This window comes from Ovis aries, chromosome 15, assembly GCF_016772045.2.
Source record: "Ovis aries strain OAR_USU_Benz2616 breed Rambouillet chromosome 15, ARS-UI_Ramb_v3.0, whole genome shotgun sequence".
NCBI lineage: Eukaryota > Metazoa > Chordata > Mammalia > Artiodactyla > Bovidae > Ovis > Ovis aries.
Window position 1 is genome coordinate 56,121,178 of NC_056068.1, and position 24,834 is coordinate 56,146,011.

A 24,834-nucleotide genomic window follows, 5' to 3' on the forward strand; every position below is an offset into this window, starting at 1 on the left:
TAGTATGTATCCTGCTGCTTCTCTGAGAAGTTCCACCAATAAATCTTACTTTATATTTATACTCTGTGACATACCAGACATGTTCGTGTCCAGATCACACTCCATGGTCTCCCCTTTGTTCTCAGGTAAAAGCTGAAGTTCCAAAAGTGTGAAAGTTGCTCAGTCATGTCCTACTCTTTACAACCCCATGGACTAGTCCATGAAATTCTCCAGGCCAGAATACTGGAGTGGGTAGTTGTTCCCTTCTCCAGGGGATCTTCCCAACCCAGGAATCGAACCCACATCTCTCACATTGCAGGCAGATTCAGCTGAGCTACCAGGGAAGCCTAAGAATACTGGAGTGGGTAGCCTATCCCCTTCTCCAAGGATTCGCCCAGGATCTTACCAACCCAGGAATCAATCTGGGGTCTCCTCTCCTGCATTGCAGGTGGATTCTTTACCAGCTGAGCTACCAGGGAATTTAGCTGAAGTAACTGAAGTGGAAACCCAGATTCTTTCAGATTCTCATATCCACCAGCTACCCTCCCAACTCCCAGCCTTGCAGATGGTTTAAATGGGCAGAAACAGAATCCTTTTGAGCCAATTCACATTGTTCAGAAGCTCAAACATCAGCTTACCTGCTCTGTTCCACTGTCATGCTGAACTCCACACCAGCACAGTGTTTTGTATTTCTTAGACCAAAAGCAAAATAAATTGCAGACTGGTCTAATTAGCAGTGGTGGAATATCCTTGCCCTTTTGGCGACCTAGTAATGAAAGCAAAAATGGATTAGGTGTTGCACACTTCCAAGAGTTCCTTTAAGGATTGTCCATTTGAGAACTAGGTCACTCTTTTTGTGGTGAACCCCAAATCATGCCTGTAAGATGGGTACCTCATTTGGCAATGCATAAGACTAGCCCATGTCTTCCTTGGCCCCAAGAAGAGGAATGTATGTAACTGGCCTGTTAGGAAGCTGATGATTACTCCAGCAACTATGCATCCCAGGCAACCCACGGTGCTGTAGTGCAGGTAGGAGAGGGCATACCAGGTCTCAGCGATGGCGGGTCTGTGAAGAATAGCAGCACATCCTCAGTTCTGAGTGTGAAGTCATGATTCACAGTGACTAAGAGGATGTCTGCGGGCTCGGCATTTCTTAAAATGGTCTTCCCTGGTGGCTCAGTGATGAAGAGCCAATGCAGGGGACCCAGGTATGACCCCTGATCGGGAAGATCCCCTGGAGGAGGAAATGGCAACCCACGCCAGTATTCTTGCCTGGGAAATCCCGAGGACAGAGTATTCTGGCAGGCTACAGTCTATGGGGTCACAAACAGTCAGACATGACTGAACAACTAAACAACAATCTCTCAAAACCCCAAAGCTTATCTTTTTGCCATTTGATCATTTTTTTTTAAAATAACTGACTGTAGAGTGGTTGTGTTTTATATTCCACTCAACTCAGTCCATCCCTGAATTACAAGTCCTACTACTATGCCACAATTGCGATAAGGACCATGCCTTCCATTTCAGACATTTACTAAGCCCGGATTTAGTGCCAGAAATTGTGACAGACACTGGAGATTAAAGATAAGTAAGCCACAAAGTCTACATATAATAGTTCACAATCATAAAATAGACCAGCACACCTTGATAGAAGAGCAACAAAGGATTTGGAAAATATTCAGAAAGAGTGTTAAACCCAGGCTGATATGTGAGATGATGCCACAGCTTGTTTTTAAAAAATACTTAGCTGTTATTCAAGCAAAAAAAAAAAAAAAAAGGTTGTTAGAGCCAGGATTAAGTATTCTAAGAAAAAATATAGAATAAGAATAGGCAGGAAGGAAGAAACAGCATAGTGGACCTGAGAACTGAGACTTCCAATTAATGCTCTTGCCAGGTTCATCCTTGGGCACCAGGATGCAGAGGAATGCATACTCTTGGGCACTGGGGTGCAGGGGAATGCATATTTACAGAAACCTGGGGCACTCTTTATTGCTGGGTACTGTCCAGAACACCTAACTCTCTCTTAGGAGAGTAAGATGGCCTCCTCAGACCTAGCATGAAGTATGCACCTTTCTCTAACTTGGTGACTGTCTCTCTGGGACCTGACACCATCTTTAAGGTGAGAATACCTGCTGGACAGCACTGGAGGCACCGATTCCGTCACGTTTGATAGGCCACACTGGTCAGTTGACAAAGGCAAAGGCCATGTCTTAGAGGCTGGTGCAGGGTAAATGAAGGCCCCAATGGCCACCCAAAATGACAAGAAGATTCCAGTCAGAAGGCCTGCTAGGGCACCCTTGATAAAGAAAAGCAAAAGTTAATGAGAAATCTGACCATTGAAAGATCAAAGGCATTGAAAGAATAATGAGATGAAAAGCTTTATGTCTCAGAGATTCTGGCTTTCTACCCCCAATCCTGGCCACTTGTGCTCAAAACAGCACACTGCCTGCCTTCAAACTCCCACAACAACCTTATTTAGGAACACATTGTTCCTTAGATGAAGACATTGGAAGATTTTATTGTGGTCATTCTATGTAAATTTTAGCAGGATTTATTCTTCTCCTTTTGGCTTCTCCCTCCTATCACTAAAAAGTACTTGTTGAACCTCAGTTCCCAGAAGAGTTTCAGAATGCAAAACCTCAGATAATGGAGACACTGGGGTCATTTTCCCCTGACATCCACTGTAGGCTGTGATACAGAAATTTTTATCCCTATATCTCTTCCCAGGTGATGCTGGTCACGGTCCTTGGACTCCCAGGTTTGGAGTTTTTGGTTTGAGTGTAAATCTTCGTCATGTCACTTAAGGGTCATACTCCTTGATCAAAAGTTAAAAGTCAGTGAGTCACTCACTCCTCCTTCCGAGGAAACAGAATAACCCAGCAGGGATCAGGACCACCAAAAACTAAAACTGAATCTTGCTGGTCTGTGCCAGATAGCTGAACTTTCTATGTGATAGAAAACAACTTGTCAGTTTCTCTATTTATTCATGAAAATGTCTCTTCAATTACAGCACCAGAATGTTCTGTTTGTTATTGTCTGGCGGAACTAAAGCAAGGAATATGACTTGACTGCTAGGGCCCTTGGGCTACACTGCACATGTTTGCTCAGTCATGTCTGACTACAACGCTGTGGACTGTAGCCTAACAGGCTCCTCTGTCCATAGTATTTTCCTGGCAAGAATACTGGGGTAAGTTGCCTTTACCTCCTCCAGTGATCTTCCAGACCCATAGATAGAACCCACATTTTTTGAGTCTCCTGCATTGGCAGGTGGATTCTTTACCACTAGTACCACCAGATGCCATAAATTAATGATCAGAAAAGTATTTGCAATAACAGAGCATTGTATTACATTTCCAAATAAGTGATCCCTTTGATTTATTTTTACTACACAGTCATCCAACCAACATTTACTTAAGGACATACCATTAGCTTGTGCTGAGGCTTCCCCAGTGGTGCCAGGTGGTAAAGGAAAAACTGCCTGCCAATGCAGGAAACATAAGAGAAGTGGGTTTGATCCCTGGGTTGGGAAGATTCCCTGGAGGAGGGCATGGAAACCCACTCTGGTATTCTTTCCTGGAGAATCCCACAGACATAGGAGCCTGGTGGGCTAGAGTCCATAATGTCACAAAGAGTTGGACACGACTGAAGTGACTTAGCACTCACACACACACATTAGCTTGTATGGTATCTAGTATTTGTATCTTCATCAAAACCAAGAATACTCAGCTATTATGCAGGCTGGTCTCCTCTCTCCTTCTTCAATTAGTTAATTAGCTGAATTAAGTTACTTATAATTTGGGGTAACTATAGAAAAGAAAATTTACACTTTTAAAGTTTTCAAAGTTGGGTTTTAACTAAACTATTTCTGATCTTAGTATCTGTTTTATATTTCATTTTGTGGGCTCTTAATTTAGAGAAGACAACTTAAACCCTAAAGAGTTCGCATTGATGCCATAACATATGATATTTCATGACTGGCTCTTACTTTGTTTTCTGCTCTTAATACAGACTCACAGATTCAGAGATTGGAGGGCTAGGGCTCTATTTAGATCTACTATGGAAAGAAGACCTCATTTTTTTCTGGCAAAGACAAATGGCCTTTCCAAGGAGGACTGAGAGAAGAGAGAGTGTCTGGGCCTGGTCTCAGCTGGAAGTGTGCAGAGGGGAAGTGTGCAGACTTACCTTCCAGTTCACAAAAGGGAACAAGATTCCCAGAGAGAACAAGCCCAGCATTGGCCCCCCACACATACCGTGGATGCTGAGGGCAGCCTGTGGAGCAAAGCAGATCAGATCAACAAACTATAGTCCCCTGAATCTGTGGCCCACCCAGGACCAACTCCCTTTCTTGGACATGTGATGAAATACAGTCCTAGTCCTGACCTTGTCACTTATTAATCATATGCTTTCTCAAAATAATTTCTCCCTTCTGGGCCCATTGATAAGCATTATGTAAAAAACCAAAAATATCTATAAACATACTTGTGTGTGTATGTGTGAACACAGACAATTTAGATTTAGTAGAATAAGTTTTCCCGCAAGCTGGAAATTACTGATTTGTTTATATTTTCTATCTTGTCAAAAAGCTTTTGTAGGGGGGTGGGAGAGAGGCCCAAGTGGGAGGGGATGTATGTATACATATGACTGACTCGCTTCATTGTACAGCAATGAAACTAGAAACTAACACGGCATGGTAAGGGAATTGTAACACAATTTTTTAAAAGAAAGATTTTTAAACAATGTATTTAATAAATACATCTATAACTTGGTTGCATATCTTATGCAGTTGATCCAGTTGTTTTAATTTAGTTTGAACAACTCTTTATTTTGACAATAATTGTTAACCCCCTCTTGCTATCTCACCAGAATACCTCAAGGATGTTGCAGCATTAATTTGGAACATGGTGGGGAGGCCATTGGATACTCCATATCCTATATCCCATTGTTATGGCTCCGTCTCTTTTGGATATAGAGGGAGTTTGGCAAATGCATTTCCATCTCTCTTAGCCTTTAAGTTATTGAACCCAGTGAATTGGAAATGGGTTTTAATTAAACTAGTTTTCTATCAATCTATATAGTCTTGTGCCATGGCTTTTCAAAAGTCTTGAACATACGCAGGCACTGATAAGCCTGGAAGGAAGCATGACTTAAGTATGTGCGTGCATGCACACACACAGACACACACACGCACACACACACAAAGCTACTCTGCAGTGCAACCCTAGTTCTATCCATACAACTGCAGGGCTCTTAGATCAAGGGGCTGTGATGAGAATGTTCTAAACAGTTTATACATCTTTTCTGTTTGTCAGGCACCAGCTCCATGTCTTATGCGTCAGATAATAGAGATGAATTGGTACTATAAACAAATGATCTCATTTCATCCCCACAATTACCCTGCTTAGTTGATAGCACTAACTGGATTTTACAGATGAGAAATTTGGACTGAAAGAAAACATATTCAAGGTATACTCTCAGTTAGAATGTTGTAGAGGTGAGATTTAAAAGTCTGAAGTCAGTTTTGCTTGGCTCTAAAACCCATATTTTCTCTTCTAAAAGCAAGTCCCACCTAAAAAAAAAGACAAAAGCATGGAAAACCATCATGGTCTCCTTTTTTCTGCTTAAGGGGAAAAAGTTATTTGAAATAGTTCATTACTAAGAGAATATTTAGATTCTCATTTGACTCTGCCACATGTAAATATGATCTGGTGAAACTTCAGTTATTAATTCAGATTTATTTCACTTCAGAGAGTCTTCTTTCTTTAAAAAAAAAAAATAGAAGTAGGACCAAGGGGACTTCAAGTCCACTCCAGCTATAATATAAATTCTTTTGTCCAGAAAAATGAGCTAAAATGCACTGTTATGATTGCTTTTCCAGGATAATTTTTAGAGAAATCAATGCCACAGATAGATCTTTGACAAGATGGAGATAGATAAAATTACAGTAGATACTCTTCCCCAAAGTCAGTACTTAACAGTCTTCACATTTTCTCCGCTGATTGATAGTATTAATTTCTAGTTGCTGTGGTTGCTGAATTTGGAAGCTAACTTACTAGCTATTATATGGGAGAATCAATAAATTAGGAAAATGTTTATTTCCCCCATAAGAGAAAAATAATGAACAATCTCTTACAAAGTCCTTAGCCAATATGCCCCGGGTAAGGGGGAAGTCTTCTTGTGATAAAAGAGAAATAAATCAAAGAGTTTCTGGATTTTAAAAATACATATTTCTGTAATATACAAAACCAACTTCAATTTCTTATCTTTCTTTTTGTCATTAAGTATGTTTAATTGAAGGAAGACAGAGATCATTTAATAGTCCTTACCCCCAGTGGCCAAATCTCATTTAAGCCCCTGCTGCAAGGAGAGGATCACAGCTAAAGAAATGTGTTTCAGGACTAAGGTATCCTAGCCTTCCCAGATGACAAATGGGGATCAAAATACCTGCTTCTAATACCTGCTTCCTAGGATTTTTGTGTGTGTGCCTGTTTGAGAGTATTCAATGTGGAATCCAATAGAATCTAAATAGAACCTGGGCACTCTGGAGAACATGATAATCACTCCCAAAATATTATCCACCATTATTATCATCTTACTATTATCTTCTTACCTCCCCTGTTGGTGAGCTCTCTGATCCCTGAGGTGTGTCATATGATAGTTGGACTCTTTTGAAATCTAGAATGTATTTTTTTTTATACTTCAAAAGAAAGAGAGATCACTTTCTTAAATTGGGGAAAAAAACAAGTCTAGAGATCGTGGTGTGCATGGGAAGCCTGGAGTGCTGCAGTCTGTGGGGTTGCAAACAGTCAGACATGACTTAGCAACTGAACAACAATAACAGGGGTCACTGCAGCCCTTAGCAGAACTATTGAGTTGGCCAGAGAGTACATTCCAGTTTTCTGGAAGATCCTGAATGAACTTTTTGACCAACCCAGTAGCTGATGGCCATTAAGACAGCAACATAATAGATAGAATGGCTTTTCCCAGACAGAACTCCACAAATCGTTAGTTATCAGATCTCCATTGGTTACTCTACTGATATGGCTGACAAAGGTCTGTCTAGTCAAAGCTATGGTTTTTCCAGTAGTCATGTATGGATGTAAGAGTTGGACTATAAAGAAAGCTGAGAGCTGAAGGAGTGATGCTTTTGAACTGTGTTGTTGGAGAAGATTCTTGAGAGTCCCTTGTATTCCAAGGAGATCCAACCAGTCCATCCTAAAGGAGATCAGTCCTGAATATACACTGTAAGGACTGATGCTGAAGCTGAAACTCCAATATTTTGGCCACCTACTGCAAAGAACTGACTCATTGGAAAAGACCCTAATGCTGGGAAAGATTGAAAGCAGGAGGAGAAGGGGACAACAGAGAATGAAATGGTTGGATGGCATCACGATCTCAAAGGACATGAGTTTGAGTAAGCTCCAGGGGTTGGTGATGGACAGGGAAGCCTGGTGTGCTGCAGTCCGTGGGACTGCGAAGAGTTGGACATGACTGAGCGACTGAACTGACTGACTGAACTGACTGGTGCTACCTGCCCCTCCTCCTATCTTCTCTCCCTGTACATGATTCTTCGGTCACTTATTTAAAGTGAAACAGCTTACTAGGTTTTCCCAGAGCCTTTTGCTATGTGCTGTAGTTTTCTGAAAGGGTAATGCATTGGAAAATTAAATGGTATATTAGTCTTTCTGCACCTGTCAAATCAGATGTCTTCAGAGAAGCAAGGAGAGCATTTTAGACACAAATCTCTCTCCTAGGAAACAGCACATCAGTGTGTTCATTTCTTGCCCACTGGCATCCCCTAAACTGTGTGAACTTTGTGACACACATTTTAACCAATCAAGAAAGGAAGCAAGCCTAGCATACTTATTTGAATAAGGACAAACATCCCTCACAGCTCCCACTTCATGGTAAGCTTGACGTGTTACACCAGTGTTGCAGGAGACCTTATCTATTCTGGAGCCTTTCATGCCTCAATGGCAAATAAGCTTAACATGCGAATATCTCTGGAAGAATACAATTTATTTTTTCAAATTCTCACCAAATTGGACATGGTGATACATCCTTAAAACAACATTGTTAATCAGCTATACACAATAAAAAATAGAAAAAAGAGTAAATAATGATCGGATAAATGGGGAGAAAACAAAGGGGCACAAAACATCAGAGGTAACTTGGAAATGGGGGGAAATAAACCTTAAAAAGAGGTTTCCCCGATGGTTCACTGGCTAAGGAATCTGTCTGCATTGAAGGAGACAAAGGAGAAGTTGGGTTTGATCCCTGGGTCAAGAAGATCCTCTGGAGAAGGAAATGGCAGCCCACTCCAGTATTCTTGCCTGAAGAATCCCCATGCACAGAGGAGCCTGGAGGGTTATAGTCCATAGGGTCGCAAAGAGTCAGACATGACTTAGTGACTAAGCATGCAAACCTTAAAAAATGCTGTTGAGATCACTAAAGACAACTTCATGAACATGTCAGTTCTGCTGTGTGGAGGGGGAGATATCAAAGTCCTCAAAAGCTGTAAAGAGATCAGCAAGTACCTGTCATTAAATATAGCTCATACTTGGCACAGAGGACAGGACGTTTCCAGTCCCACAACTTGTCTTATAAAGGCAGAGGATGAAATGGTTGTTGCGGTACTAAACTAGCCAACTAAGTTTCCTGTACTTCAAAAAGGAAATAATGGAACCTATGTAAAGAGCCATTGGAAAGATCAAGCAAGATCCACTGCTCTGGAAACTAAAACACATCCTATAAAAGTCAGTGATGACTATTCACTCACTCTCACTCATTTCTACATATAAGTAGCATGTATTGAAAACCTAAACCATGCCAAGAAAATATATAGGATGTTCAAATTATACAAAGATGTGATAGGATTAAGATGGTTGATGTAGACTATGAAGATTGCTTATCTGATGATGTTTTGTGAGCTGGGCAATTTGAGGAAGGAAAAGGGGGAGCTCAGAAGACTTGGGTCATAAACATGGTTTAACCACTAACTAGCTTGGAGAACTTGAGCAGGATGTTTTCATTTTTTTCTGTATCATCTACAAAACAAATGTTGAAACAGATTATCAGCACTTTCTAGTGCTGACATAAGCTGAACAGGGAGTTGAACATATGGGAGGTAGTTCAGCATTGTTAATAGGTAGAGGTGGGCTCATTTCCAAGGTCTATTATACTTTAGTTATACGAATTTGGGACAGTTCTTCACCTCCCTACTTCTTAGTTTCTTCACCTGTGACATTAGTACATTATTCATACTACATCTTAGGGAAGTGATGAGGATCAAATGAGGTAATACATTCGAGACTGCAGCTAGACCATAATAAGCATTCTATAAATGTCCATTTTAATGATTGATTTTACTAATATGATTATCCTAGTTTTATTTAAGAATAATAAGTTCTCAGGTCTGTCATTACCTGTATGACACCACCCATGAGGGATGCAGCCACAGCTGTGGAGGTACATATCACACCGAATAAGAGACCTGAAGAAAGAAAATGCGGGACTATCATCCAACCTGCTTTGAGGGATTCCTTGAGCTCCTACTCAGGGTCTTCTCTCATGCAAGCCAAATTGGAAGGGGTCTCAGGAAGGACTGTCTACCCCAGGTAGCTATCACAAGCCCCAACAAGGGCACCAATGAGACTTTCTCCCCCCAACACATGCTTTCCTCTGTCAGGCAGAATAAGCTGGAATCCAGCCTTCTGAAGTCTTCTCTCCAGGATTTAAGAAGGAAACTGTCATGTTGAATCAACATGAAGATGTAGAAAAATCACTGGTCTACAGACTAATCCAGACTAAATTAGTGAGAACTAAGTCCATTTCAACCACTTACCTATAATCAGCTGAAGAAATTACTAACTTCTCTGGGATACATGTAGTTTTTCATCTTTAAAATGGCTAAATATCTATACACTTTACCTCACAGATTTTGCAAATCTGGGAATTTTTTCTGGTCTTTTCATGCTTTATTCATAACTCCTTATGGCCCTCAGTATATTGCATAAGGATTTCTTTGTTTACATGGCTATGTTGGAGCACCATGAGGATCATCAGGGTACCACGCTCTGAAGCATCTTGCACAGTGTGCCTCTAGCATCATAGGATCTTGCTGGATGAATCAGCATATCTTGGTTATCTTTTAAAGGTAATATCTTCTTCTAAGCCATATTTTAAAAAACAATTGTTTTCATACATCTTTGTTTAAAAACTACCTTAAAACTATTCAATTCCCATTAAAACCCATAGACTAAATGAGAAAGGGTGAGAGACAAGGAGTTGGAGATAGATATAGACAGAGACACAGTGACAGAGATAGAGAAAATGATTTTTCTCATTTTAGTTGAAACTCTCTCGCAGGTAAATATTTGACTCAGTTCCCAATGTCACCATTAATTTCACTAAGTATGTCAAACACTTACCAAATGCCAATGCTATAAATACGACTTCCCCCAAAGATCTCACATTCTAGGAAGGAATCACATCTAAATTAATTTATCCAAGAGTACCTGTTATATAGCAAGTACTATATGCTTGTTATTATTATATCAGATTTGGTATATGATATCCATGTTTATTATCAGGAATTCACTTTTAAGATGAAATCAGAGTAGCAACTTTAAAGCTATATTTTCCAATTTCTCAATAAAACATGGAAAAATGAGGAAACCTACACAATAACAATAATACCAAGTTTGACCAATAAACACCTTTTAAAATTATAAAATTGCTCCCATTATTTTTAAAGATGATAGATTAGACATCAGAAATAAATGTTTGCCCTAATTCTGTATCACTTCATGAATAAGGAGAATTTTGCCTGCCTGAAGAAAATTTAAAAGATATATTTTCTCAACTGTTAATTATCTTCTTGCTGAGCCAAAGGTTATCTATTTCAAATGGGATTCTAGGAAACCACCCCTCAATCCAAGGGTTCTACTTTTCTGTGCTGACTAGAGAATTGATTCGGTACCCCCCTCCGCCAAATCTTTATACGTCCACCAAATCGCAATCAATAGCAACTTTCGGGGCAAGGGGCTTAGAGAAAATTGGTGGTGTTCCACGGAGACCTAGAGTGTATGCATCCACAGACAAAGCACTAAATGTGCAAGAGAGAGACAGCACCACAGTTTCAGCAAATCCTATGGATTTTCCCAGTGTTACAAACAGCTTGGAGGATCAGACAAGACACCGTGGGCATAGCAGAAACTTCTACCCAGCATGTTCTTGAATATCTGCTAGAAATTGGAAATTGCATAAGAAGTGGTGCTCATCCACCTGCTATTAGCTGCGTGTAACTCATTATGCAAGATAGTAAAAAAAAAAAAAAAATCAAGGCAGTTCAATCACCCAGTTAGCAAACATTGGTCAGCACCAATCTCTTGTTCAAGCATAAGTGAAAAGAAAAAATAAAGATAGGATCCATGCCAAAATGTTGCCAAAGAAGGAAATGAATATATTAACTTAAAAGCTCAAATACAGAGTATGTTTTCTGGAAATAATTTACCTTAAGAACCATAAAAAGTACTTAGAAATTGTCTGGTAATTTCAATACTATGCAAAAACATGTGGACTCAATGAAGTGAAAAGCGCAGGTCAAGAGGAAACAAATGGCAAGAAAAAAACAGCAGGATAGGATAAGCACCTATAGTTTAGGTGAGGATGAATCCAGGTGTGATAAGAAAGGACTACAAGGAAATTGAAAACCATAGTAGTTGACCAAGCACTCCTACTCCTTGGTATATACTAAAGAGAAAAGAAAACATGTTCACAAAAGACTTGTACAAGAATATCCATAGCAGCTGTATCAAAAGAACTTCAGACTGAAATAATCTGGGTACACCAATAGAAGTTAAAAAAAACAAACAAACAAACAGCAGTGTATCTATACAATGTCATACTACTCAGCCATAAAAAGAGATGAAATACTGATACACAAAACAATATGAATGTATCTCAAACATATTATGCTGAGTGAAAGGAGTCTTACAAAAACAAATGTGTACTGTGTGATTCTAATTACCTAAAATTCTAGAAGAGTTAAAACTAATCTATGATGAAAAATATCATAGTGGCTGCTGCTGGAAGGAAGTGGAAGTAAGAATTGACCGGAATAACCAAGAGAGAACTTTCAAGGGTGATGGTGATGATTTATATCCCTAGTGGCTGAGTCACACAGGTGTATGCATTTTTCAAAACTCAGCAAATGCTTATTTAACATTTCTCCATGAAACTGTGGATAAATTTTACACTTAAAAAACTTTAAACAATTACTGAATTCTAGTTAATAATATGCTAAAATAATTAGAGAGAAGTGTACTGATGTCTGGATTTACTTTTAAATATATCAAACATATGATGGATTAATAGATGGATAGAGAGATGGATGTGTGAAAAATCAAGTTCAATAAAGCATTAATGGAGAATCTTGGTGGTATATATACAGGAGATCATAATAAATGTCTTTAAACTTTGCTGTGTGATTGTATTTTTAATAGTAAAATGTGAGGAACAAAATACTATAGCAGAATTCAAATCACTATTATTAAGAAATTTATTTTGTGGAAGACTTACAATAACATTGAGAAAAAATCTGAGCCCTTCAAGTACACAGAGGGAGAGGAAAATATTATGAAAATAAGAGAAACAGTGAAGAATATGGAGAACACAAACCACAGATTAGAGAAACATTTAAGAATGAGAATACCATAAAACCATCAATATTTGAAGGTAATAACCATACTTACTAGAAAATCAATTAAAATTTTGGGAATAAACAAGAGTTGTGCCAATGGTCAGATATGTGCTTTACAAAACAAGTGAAAACAAAAAACTATAGCATTTTATTCAACCTGGTAATTTTCTTCTGGAGTTCCTGACTAAGGAAAAAAAATTAAAGATACAATAAAATACTATGCATATGGATTTCATCACAGTGTTACCAAAAAAAAAAAAAAACCAACTTCAAACTAATAGCGTAAAAATGAGTCATTCTGTAAAACATTAAGCAACCACTCAAAATCATGTTCTCAAAGAATACGTTAAATGGCACAGGAAGATGCTCAGTATAGCATACTAGGAAAAATAATAACCAGGAACAAAATTATACATAATTTTATTTTAAAAGCACATATACTTCCCCAAATTACTTACATTTCCTATAGTAAGTAGGTGTATAATTTGTTTATACTTAAAAAGAAGTAAACTTTGTAAAACTGTAATTCAATATAAGTGCTACAGTGATTATAAATATAAAATGTGATTATATGATTAAACAAAGAGCAATTATCTTTTGAGTTAAGGCTACCGTGAGTTTGGTAATAAAGGATTCTTTAGAAAACAATTTGACTTTATTAGACAAGCTGACTGGCCACAGTGAGCTAAATGTCTTTGTCTTTGGAGGAACAAATAGGATCGATATATGGCATGATCAAGAGGTGTTGATGTGATGAGCCTAGACTGTAGGATGAACACAGGAGAATGTCAAATATAAGATTGGTGAAAGCTAAGCTAGCCAGTCATTCTTTCTTGACACCCTCCTGGTTTCCTGGGATCTTTGGAAGTGTAAGAATTTATATGTGATTCTGTTTGCTAGCATCTATTGAGAATTTTAGCATCTATGTTCATCAATTCTATTGGTCTGCAACTTACTTTTTTTGTGATATCATTGTCTGATTTTGGTATTAGGGTGATCTTGGCCTCGTAAAAAGAACTTGGGAGTACTCCTTTCTCTACGATTGTTTGGAAACAGTTTGAGAAGGATGGGTGTTATCTCTTCTCTAAATGAATGATAGAACTCACCTGTGAAGTCATCCGGTCGTGGACTTTTGTACATTTTAAGATTTTTAATCACAGTTTCAATTTTATTGCTTGTGATTGATCTGTTTATATTTTCTATTTCCTCCTGGTTCAGTCTTAGAAGGTTGCATAGTGGGGGGAGTGAGAACGGAAGGGTGGGATGAATTGGGAGACTGGGATCGACGTGTATATGTTGTTCAGTCACTTAGTCTTGTCTGACTCTTTGCAACGCCATGGACTGTAGCCCATCAGGATCCTCTGTCCATGGAATGTTCCAGGCAAGAACACTGGAGTGTGTTACCATTTCCTATGCTAGGGGATCTTCTTCACCCAGGGATGAAACTGCATCTCTTTTTTCCCTGCAGGCAGATACTTCACCACTGTGCCACCTGGGAAGCCGGTATATACATTACCATGTGCAAAATAGATAGCTAGTGGGACCCTCCTGTATAGCATGGGGAGCTCAGCTCAGTGCTCTATGGTGACTTAAATGGGTGGGATGATGGGCTGGGGGTGGATGGGAAGTCCAAGAGGGACAGGATATATGTGTATATATAGTGATTCACTTTGTTGTGCAACAGAAACTAACACAATATTGTAAAGCAACTATACCCCAATTTAAAAAAGAATTTATATGTGAGATTACGCCTGTATCTCCATGTGCACTTGTGCCTGTCAGCATGCACTAAATGGAGTGTGCAGGATTTTGACATGTACCGCATATACATTTCATGATATGGAATAGAAGATCCACCGGCTGTACCTACATAAGCCTTTACTGATCCAGGTGCTCAGCTTGTCAGAGAGACGAGGAAAACAGCTCTTGACAAAATCCTCAAAGGTCACTGTTGCTAAGGCATTGATGCTGGCAGCCACGGTGCTATAGGGAGACAAAAGCGAGAACATAGCCCAAACTAAATAAAGCTGACCAGCCTGCCCTGCCATCCAGGGTAAATAGACAAGGCAAGGCTCTAGACAAAACAGATAGACATATGTCCTTATTCTGGATCTCCAGGGGAACTACAGGGCCTCACCCTCCAAAGCTGCTTCTGTGTTTAATGCTCTTCACTTTCTTCCTCTAATTCCAGTGAAGAAGCTAAGGTTTCATTCTCTAACTCCCACTGATTTCCCTAGACCTTAAATGAGCTAACATGCAGTAGCAGAGAGGTTGTGTGTGTGTGTGTGTGTGTGTGTGTAGGTTAAACTTGAGGCAGGAAGTAGTGACTATCCTAATTCAGGAATCACTACAATATATCATTCATTCATTCTTTCATTCATACCATTTATACATCTGTTCATTCTGAGTACTAGGCATACAATGGTGAGCCAGAAAGACATAGAGCTTACATTTTAGTTGTGGCATAGATATTTAACAATCAATTATTCAGCTGACTACACTGTTATGAAGAAAAATAACAGAGTTAAGAAAGCATATCTTGCAGAGACCTAAACTGAAATGAAGTTAGGATTTTTCTCTAAGGAAGGGCTTCCTGGTGGCTCAGATGGTGAAGTGTCTGCAATGTGGGAGACCCAGGTTTGATCTCTAGGTTTGGAAGATCCCCTAAAGAAGGGAATGGCAACCCACCCTAGAACTCTTGCCTGGAGAATTCCATGGACAGTGGTGGTTAAGATAAGTACTAAAAGGACTCTTGCAAATTCAGAATAAGATGTTTTAGGACAAAGAGAAAAATTTAAGTAAATGCCTGCAGATGGAAAACTTGTTTCATCCAACAACAGGAAGCACCAGTGTAACTAGCATGTAATTAATAAGGGAGAAAAAGACAAAGAAAATACTAAGAAATAGGCAAAGATCAAAAGCACATAAAAGCTCTGGTATTCTCTCTCTGACTTTCCAAACCAAGTTCAGTCTTACAGCCCGAAATTTGCTTAATGGACAGAAAAACCAAAAAATTGGAGTTTCCTTTGTAGAACAGCATGAAAACTTATTAAATTTCTCATCCAGACCAGGAATATTTTAGCTAGTAGGATAGATATATTTATTAAATTCATGTTATGCAAAATCACAAGCACAAACAAAAGTTCTGGAAAAGAAACAAGCAAATGAACAAAGCCCGGCAGGCTCTTTGTAAGTTTTCCATTGCTATCCATTAGCTAATTGTTTTGTTATCCTCCAATGCTCATTTGAAGACAAGCTATAGCTACGGCAACAGCAGGGAAGAAAATTCAAACTTTGCCTTTTTTCTGTAATGCAAGATAATAGTATTGTTATTAATTTATTAGCTGTAGTTTACTTCAGTTGGGATGGTTCCAGGTCCATCTAGTGCAAAATTTAAAAGTTCTTTCCCTAATGACAGATACAGTTAGTAGAAACTTTCTGTGACCCATTTCTTAAAATTGAAATTCCAAGTACTTTAGCTTAGCTTTCTCCTTTTCCTGAGAATCAAGGCACAGTGTATGCCCCCTAGAAGATTCCTCTTCCATCTGCAGCTCCATACAAGTCAAATAAAGAAAGGAGAGGATCAAAAAAAAAAAAAAAAAGCTTCCATGCCCCCTACATATATGGCTCAAAATCCATCATTTGAAAGCTTTAAGCTTTAGAGTTTATTTTCTACCCTTGAATCCACTGGGAGGGAGGCAACAAAAAGCCAATTTTCCCCAGAAGGATCAGATTTGCAGAACCTCTGCCGGACTGCTTTTGCAATCAGATATATTATCCATATGTCAATTTCTCAGATTCTAAAACTGGTACAAGATGGTGAAAATCTTTTTTTCTTTCCTATCACTAAACCACCATCTCTTTATTCTACCCCTTCCCTTGTCTTCCCCATTCTCTAACCTGACATCCTCCTTAACCTTATAGCAAAAGAAATCTCTCTATAATATGTACTGTCCAGTACATCTCTTTCTTGGAATTTTTGGATTTGAGATCAAAAGAATCAATCATTCTTTTAAGAGAGAATCAATCTGTTGACAACTGTATTGATCCATTATGGAGTCAGCTTTAGGAAAATTGAATAAATAAATCAAGCTCTGTAGGGAGGGACCAAATGAAAGCTAATGTGTCATTCCTATTAATGATTATTGATCCTCTACTGTTCATTGTTTCTTCCTTAGTTTCCCTGAGATACCAATACTAACACCACAGAACAACATCATGTGTACTGCTGATGCAAAATCCTATGAAGTATAGTAGCAAAAATAATTCAGCAGAACACTAAATTAAAATTACACCATAAGCAAGCTAAAATCATTATGTGAATTCAGAGATATTGCTATTTTGGAAATACATAAGCATACTAACATTGATATGTCAAAAGCTAGAAAAGAAACAATAGTCATTTCAAAAATGCCAATAGTAATCACAATTCCATATATCTCCCTGATAAAAATATTTCCTAAAAGTAGAATAAATATATGCATTATTGTTCTTATTTATGATTTTATTAGTTTTATATAAGTATATTAAATACAAATAAATAATATCATTCAAACCAAAACTTGGTATCATATTTACTGGTAATATCCAGGAACCATTCCCTTTAAAGAAAAAGTGAAGTAGCTCAGTCATGTCTGACTCTTTGTGACCCCTTGGACTGTAGCACATCAGGCTCCTCCATCCATGGGATTTTCCAGGCAAGAGTACTGGAGTGGGTTGCCATTTCCTTCTCCAGGGGATCTTCCCAACCCAGGGATTGAACCTGGATCTTCCACATTGTAGGCAGACACTTTACCATCTGAGCCACCAGGGAAGTTCCCTTTAGAGTGTATAACAAAACAAAGATTTCCATAATCCCTCAGTTTTCTTATCACTGTTCTCAAAGCATGATTATATGAGAGTGAACATAGACGTGTAGCTATTAGGAAAGAAGAACTCAAAAGTATTTGCAAATATTATAACTTGAGTACATTCAACTTCTATAGAATGGACTGAAAATAATTAGAAAAAAAACTGATATCAAGGGAAATTTTATAAAAGTAATGAATAAATACTATATACTATGCTAACATATTTAAAATCATTCTTTAAAGCTTAGTCATTAGAATTATTAGCATCGTCATAGCTGTACACAAATAGAACAAAGGAATATAACAGAAAATCCAGGAAACGTTTAAAAATATTAAAGAAGGTAGGATGTAATAAAAGTAGCATTTCAAGTCAGTGATGAAAAGGTGACTTTTCACTAAAAATAATGAGATAACTTGCTACTATCTTAGCAGAAAAATAAGTCAGAAACTCCACTTCTTTTCTTTATATACCCCATGTATAGTCTAGATGATTTAATAATTTTAACATTTAATAAGACAATAAATTTACTAGAATGATATCTGGATGATTATTTGTAAGCATGGAATGGAGAAGCCTTCATAAGAATGATATAAACCTAGAAGTCATAATATAAAAATTAATTAATATGATATAGCAGCTCCATATACTCAAAAATATTAATAAAGCAAATATATATAGGCCAAATGAGAAAAAATGAGATATATATCAATAAGCTTTTCCCATACGTATATATGGAAGAAAACGCAAAAGAAAAAAAAAAGTAATAGGGAACATGAACTGGCATTTCACAGAAAAAGAAATACAAATGGCCAGTGAAGGTATGGAAAGATAGCCAACCCCACTTCTGCTCAAGGCAATTTGTATTATACTAAATGAATCAAGTCAGACAAAGACAAATGCCATATGGTATCACTTATATGTGGAATCTAAAAAAGTGATGCTGGCTTATTGTTTTAGTTCATTTTTCCCAACACCCTTGCCCCCACCATTCTCCATGTGACTGTCGTGCCTCACCTGGATTAAGGCAAAAGTCTCCTTACAATCACTGGCTCTCACCACTCCCCCTTTTGTGATCGCCCCTTCCCTTCACAAAGAAGACAGTCTTCAGCGGTATGACATCACTCACTCAAACTTCCCTGCTTCAAACTTTCCAGTGCCTTCCTATATAATGTGCAACGAAAGCTCTTCAGTCTTTCATAAAAACTTTCCTGATCTGATGCTTGCTTGCCTCTTCCAATTTCTCCTCATTTGCTCTCCTCTTCATTCCTTAAGCTTCAACTCCTCTCGTTGATCCTGAACTGTTTCATACAGATTATGTCCTTGGGGCTTTGGTATTTGTCCTCCTCGCTGCCTGCAAAAATTCTGTTTGTGATCTTCACACTCTTTAGATCTCAACACAAATGTCATACACTTAAATAGAAGTTCACTAAAGACCCTCTCAAAAATAGAGCTCCCAAACCTAACCTCTGTCTATGCTATCACTCTGTCATTTCCTTTATACTATTTGTCATCATCAAACAATATCTTGTTTTTTGTTACTGTTTAGTTATATATTGTCCATCTCCCATGTTTGCTGCTGCTGCTGCTAAGTCGCTTCAGTCGTGTCTGACTCTGTGTGACCCCATAGACGGCAGCCCATCAGGCTCGCCCGTCCCTGGAATTCTCCAGGCAAGAACACTGGAGTGGGTTGCCATTTCCTTCTCCAATGCAGGAAAGTGAAAAGTGAAAGTGAAATTGCTCAGTCATGTCCGACTCCTAGCAACCCCATGGACTGCAGCCTACCAGGCTCCTCCGTCCATGGGATTTTCCAGGCAAGAGTACTGGAGTGGGATGCCATTGCCTTCTCCTCATGTTTACTAGAATGCAAACTCTATTTAAGGGCAACATTTAAGCCAATCTTGTCTGTAGCATCCCCACGGTCACCAGCTGTGCCTGGCATAGTATAAGCCTTTTAACATATCTGTCAGAGTAAACGTGTGAATAATTTTGAATTTATAGTAATGTCTACATTTTGGAAATGGATGTTCTTAGCTGTGTGTTATTGAAGATGTATAGAATGGATTGCAAAAGAGAGATCTGGAAGAATATACTGCAGCTGAATGAGAAATGCCAGCAAACAGAGCTGCCTTGTGGGAAAGTGATGTGAAACCATGGGGGCAGTGAGCTCCAGAAGAGGCTGAGAAAATAAACAGAGAGATCTAGTGCAAGAGCAGGCCTAGGTTTACACACCGCATCTGCAGTTTACTTTCTTATCATAGGTAAGTTGTCTACCTTGCTAAATTTTCAGTTTCCTTGTCTGTCAGCAGAAGATAATGAGTCATTTCGGTCTCATATACTGTTTGACAATTGATGAGCAGATACATATAAAGCATTCAGCAGGCAGCTGATACACAGTGAGTACTCAGTGATACTGGCGGTGGGTACCACTAATACTCTTGTCATCCTTGTTGCTTTGTTATTACCATCCTCATTATCAGAACACTATTGACAAGTGTTATCAATACACTAACCTCAAAGTTCCACTGAAGGCACAAGCCACGAAAAGTCCTGGAAGTCCAGGCATCGTGGAAAATAACTCCATGACGAAGTATGGCATCAGCTGAAGAGGAGGCAAGACGAGATGGGACAGGTGAGTGGTCTCATCAGGAATGTCTGAAATGTGGGATTTGGGGGGCTTCCTGTGTGGTGCTAGTGGTAAAGAATCTGCCTGCCAACCCAGGAGATGTAAGAGACACGAATTCTATCCCTGGGGTGGGAAGATCCCCTGGAGGAGGAAATAGTACATCACTCCAGTATTCTTGCTGCGAGAATCCCATGGACAGTGGAGACTGGTGGGTGACAGTCCATGGGGTCATAAATAGTTGGGCAAGACTAAGCATCTGAGCATGTATTGTAGCTTTTTAGCAAAAGGATGTGGGGGAAAAAAAGAAAGTAATAATAAAGAAGTTTTCATTGACTATGGTTTTTAAATGCCAGCAAATGAAGTTATGATCCATCCAATTTCCATGGACCTGAGGTCCAGCTGTAGGGTAGGAGAAGAGGTAGGAAGCAGACAGTCATATTAGGAAAACCCACTGTATGAACTTTAGAATGTTCAGAAACCTTCAATTTTTTAAATGTTTTCAATGTGTGCCATTTTCTTGCCTGTTTACTTTAATGATAGAAATCAAGCCATAAAAACAAGTGCTTAAAACAGGTCTTCAGGGAATCTAGGTATTATGGTTCTACTCTGGAGCCAGATTTGTGGGAGAGGAACTCCCACAAGACACAGTGGGACAGTTTAACATGTAGGAGGAGAGAGTGAACACTATAGATCCTGGTCTGTGACAATATCATCCAAGAGGAGAGGAAAGAAATCAAATCGTGGGGTTTGGGAAATAGCTAGAGGTCCAGTTAGAAAAAGAGAAAGGCTCAATATTATCTAGTGAAGGCCAGAAGCACGCTCATTTCAGCTGGCCCCAAGGGAGCACATACCTGGTCTGGGGCTGAGATGATGCCCGAAGTCCAAGGATCACAGTCTTTGAAGTGCGCATACATGGTTAAACCAGAAAAGACTGCACATAGCAGAATGATCCAGAGACCTAGCAAGTTGAAGTACAAGGCTCTAGGAAAGAACACACGGTAGACTCTATGTCATACTACAATGTGGCGATGTTGTCAACTACAGTTTGGCACTTGCCATGGCATTAAAACATGAGCTGCTGCAGCTGCTGATTTTCAACACATCCTGAAAGGAGTTTAGGTTGGAGAGCAGAAATGAGGCACTCTGTGTTCAGGAAAGACTGGCAGGACAGGTCTTCAGATAGTTAGCTATTTTAAGCAGCTAATTTTATGAGCTCAATTTTTATATCTCCTTATATCTAGAAAAGCATTAAAATTCTTCTTGGTGATGACTGTTCCTAGTAACTAGCAAAAGCTTCACAAGACTAGTTAGAAACCTTCTGGAACAACATGTGCTTGACTGCATGTATTCTTTCTTCACCAAAATCACAAATGTACTGACCTTTCCCCCCTGCCTCTTTGGAGCAGTTTCTCAGAGCTATCTGAGGTGCTATCTTCTGGGCTTCAGTTCTCGTTTTTTGCCCCAAATGAAATTTAAATTGTATCTGTCACATTGTGCATTTTTCTAAGTCAATAAGGCCATTACCAAAGAATCAAGACAAAATTTGGAGGGCCTTTTTGCTATAAAATAAAATTCTCTAGCCTTCAGAAATCTATATATTCTGATATCAAGTCACTATGCTATACACCTGAAACGAATATAGTATTATGCGCTTCCTGAGTCACTTCAGTCGTGTCCAACTCTGAAACGCTATGGACTGTAGCCCACCAGGCTCCTCTGTCCATGGGATTTTCCAGGCAAGAACACTGGAGTGGGGTGCCATGTCCTCTTCCAGATGATCTTCCCAAGCCAGGGACTGAACCTGCGTCTCCTGTGGCTCCTGCATTGAAGGCAGATTTTTTACCACTGATCCACCGGGGAAGCCCCATAATATTATGTCGATTATATCACAATTTAAAAGAATCATTGCATTTTGTATTTTTCTCATTTTTATTTGGGAATGTTACATTTTTAGTCTGATTATGAAATTTAAACGAGGTAGATTTTTTATGGGTTTTTGAATTAGAGAGTTTTTCTGTAAGGCTTTTGAAATTGAGAGGTTTTCTGCAAAGCCTCAAATATGGGCCAGGTCTAATTCCTTGGGTGAAATTTCATGTATCAATCACTTATATTATATAACTTCAAATAATTTGCCCTCTTTCAATTCATGAAACTGTCAAAAAGCCAACTTATATTTTAACATCTTTTTTCCCCCAGAGGGATGATGAGATAAACGTAGAAGTAGACACATTCTGGCAATATTCACTTTAGGGATTAAGTCAGATGAAATTTAAAGTTCAGTTTTTTAAAAGGCAATATAAAGTATGACAAACCTAAAGTCATTTTCCCTATTTCTTTGGAAGCAATTCTTTTTTATTCTTTTAAATTATACAAAATTCTGCTTAACTTCAGTTTGCATGCATTTGTAGTATCCTATGGCTATTTTGTATTCATACTGTCTTTTGAAAGTCAAAATATCACACATTTTCTAAATCTCAGGTGTGGAGCCATATGCCCTGGACATAGGTGTAAGGCCTTGTACCAAGGCCACAGACGTGGGACCTGCACTAAGGTCAGCTCTGTAACTGACTAGGCTCCATAGCAGCCATTGCCATGAGCTCTCCTAATCTAAATCTGCCAACTCCCTGATCCCATATTAGGTAAAAATACCCACTCTATTACCTCACTATAGCACCCTAACAAATAATCTACTGCCACCCTTCCAGCAGGAGTTTTCTTTGTCTTGAAGCTCTAAAAATTGGCTACTAGCCACAAAAGCCTCAACTCTCCCTTGAGCCGGCCCACTGTTCTAACAGTATCTTCTGCTCTAATGAACTATTCTCCTCTCATTCTGCTTCATGTCTGGAAATTCTTTTCCAAGTTGCACAAGACCATGACATCAGGGAAGATTTGAAATTTGGCTGGCCTCACACTGAGTCTAGATGTGCGTGCCTGCTCAGTCATGTCCGACTCTTTGTGATCCCATGGACTGTAGCCAGGCTCTTCTGTCCATGGGATTTTCCAGGCAAGAATACTGGAGTGGGTTGTCATGCCCTTCTCTAGGGGATCTTGCTGACTCAGGGACTGAACCTGTGTCTCCTGCAACTTCAGCAATGGGCAGGTGGATTCCTTACCTCTGCACCACCTGGGAAACCCATTTTTTCACTAGAGATATAATTTAACTCCCTGCAAGGCTTATTCTCCTATTTGAAACCTAAGCCATTTTGTTGATTCATTCAGAAAATACTTATTAGGCATCATTATGTACCAGGTTCTTCTAGGCACTGAGGACATAGTAGGGGACAACCCAGAACCCACTGGAGGCAGGGAATAATCACCAAAGCAAAATAAACAAGGTGTTTTTATATATGATAAGAGATACAAAGAAAATAAAGTCAGTGAGAATGGAACAAAAGCGACTACATGTGGACATGCTCATCTTAGCTGGGAGATGAGTGGTGGTGGGAAGGGACCTGGTAACCTGCACCAGCTTCTCCTGCCCTCACAGCACTATCTCCTACCAGCAGTCCTGAAATGTAAATGGAAGTCTAGAAACAAGAGTCCAAGGAAGTTTCCAGGGAGAACATCTAAGATGACTCAGTAAGTGATACTATTCCTGATGTGAAGAAGATCTAGCTTAAGATGAAAGTGTCTTTTGTAAGTAATCAGAATTCTGACCATGCAATTAAATTCATTTATAATGGGTCACTTTTGGTTTTCACTTACAGCCACATTCAGTATGAACTTTCTGAATGTACTTTTGCCTACCAATGATGCATAGGTTTAGCCCTGATGGACTGTTAGTCATATCAGATAATTGAATGGAAGTGGTACTTGTGATCAACATTCTATAGAGCCTTCTAGGTCAGAGTCTGCTGGCAGCTGGCTCTGAGCGGTATTCAGGTGCCCCAGTGGTGGCCTTGATGCTCAAGTTCTGTGACAAATGAGGGTCCCAGTAGATCCCTACTCTAGCAATCTCCCCTCCAGCTACTTGCACTTTTACTGACCACTTGGGCTGATTTCTCACCCGTGGATGGTATCAATGAAATCAGCTTAGATTGTTACAGGTACTTATTTTCTAAATACAGTTTTTATTTGTTCATTTTTCCTTATTCTAACAAAATTCCTACCATAGTTCTGGTCCCTCCATGGGAGTGGGGATGGGTCAAACCAAGAATGGTGATCTTAAATGCTTAGGAAATTATACATATTTCTTCCTTTATGAATATCTCTCCTCTTCTGACAGTTTTCATATGCATCAAATACTAATGTAACAAATTCCAAGAAACTATTATGAATGGATTGCTTAATTTAAACCAGTCCACTAAATGAGACTGAAAGATACACAAACACAAGTACACTTGCAGGAGTATACACATACACTACTACACACACACACACCTACACACACACACACACACACACATACATAAAAGTTCCTATGTATATATGTATCAGTTTATATGCTCATACACTCACATATATAAGCATCACCTTCTTGAAGCATTGTTTTATTAAATAAGTAATAAATATTTAATAAGCACAAAGCATCATTCTTAGACTTGTAGGGAATATGATGAAAAAAGTACATTTCCTAACTTTTAGGTACTATTATAGTAATAGGAAAAAATTGGTCATGTTCACAAGAATAAATGGTATAACACAAGCGCATAAGACCAAAAAAACCCTTTTTCTAACAGAG

General features: G+C 38.9%; 1 protein-coding gene across 4 annotated transcripts in view; it reads right to left on the minus strand.

The window, feature by feature from the left end:
* The window catches only part of SLC5A12 (solute carrier family 5 member 12), a 45,984-nt gene that overhangs the window by 2,166 nt on the left and 18,984 nt on the right, over window positions 1-24,834 (minus strand). The window contains exons 7-14 of one of the 4 annotated variants that reach the window (XM_004016352.6): window positions 21,005-21,134; window positions 20,041-20,129; window positions 14,550-14,662; window positions 9,402-9,469; window positions 4,162-4,248; window positions 2,109-2,275; window positions 942-1,045; window positions 618-745 (exon numbers count right to left, since the gene is read on the minus strand). In XM_004016352.6, the coding sequence (XP_004016401.3) occupies window positions 618-745; window positions 942-1,045; window positions 2,109-2,275; window positions 4,162-4,248; window positions 9,402-9,469; window positions 14,550-14,662; window positions 20,041-20,129; window positions 21,005-21,134 (886 nt within the window). Of the gene's footprint in view, window positions 1-617; window positions 746-941; window positions 1,046-2,108; window positions 2,276-4,161; window positions 4,249-9,401; window positions 9,470-14,545; window positions 14,663-20,040; window positions 20,130-21,004; window positions 21,135-24,834 lie in introns of all 4 variants that reach the window. The other 3 variants (XM_042233297.2, XM_042233298.2, XM_042233299.2) reach the window with 3 other exon arrangements.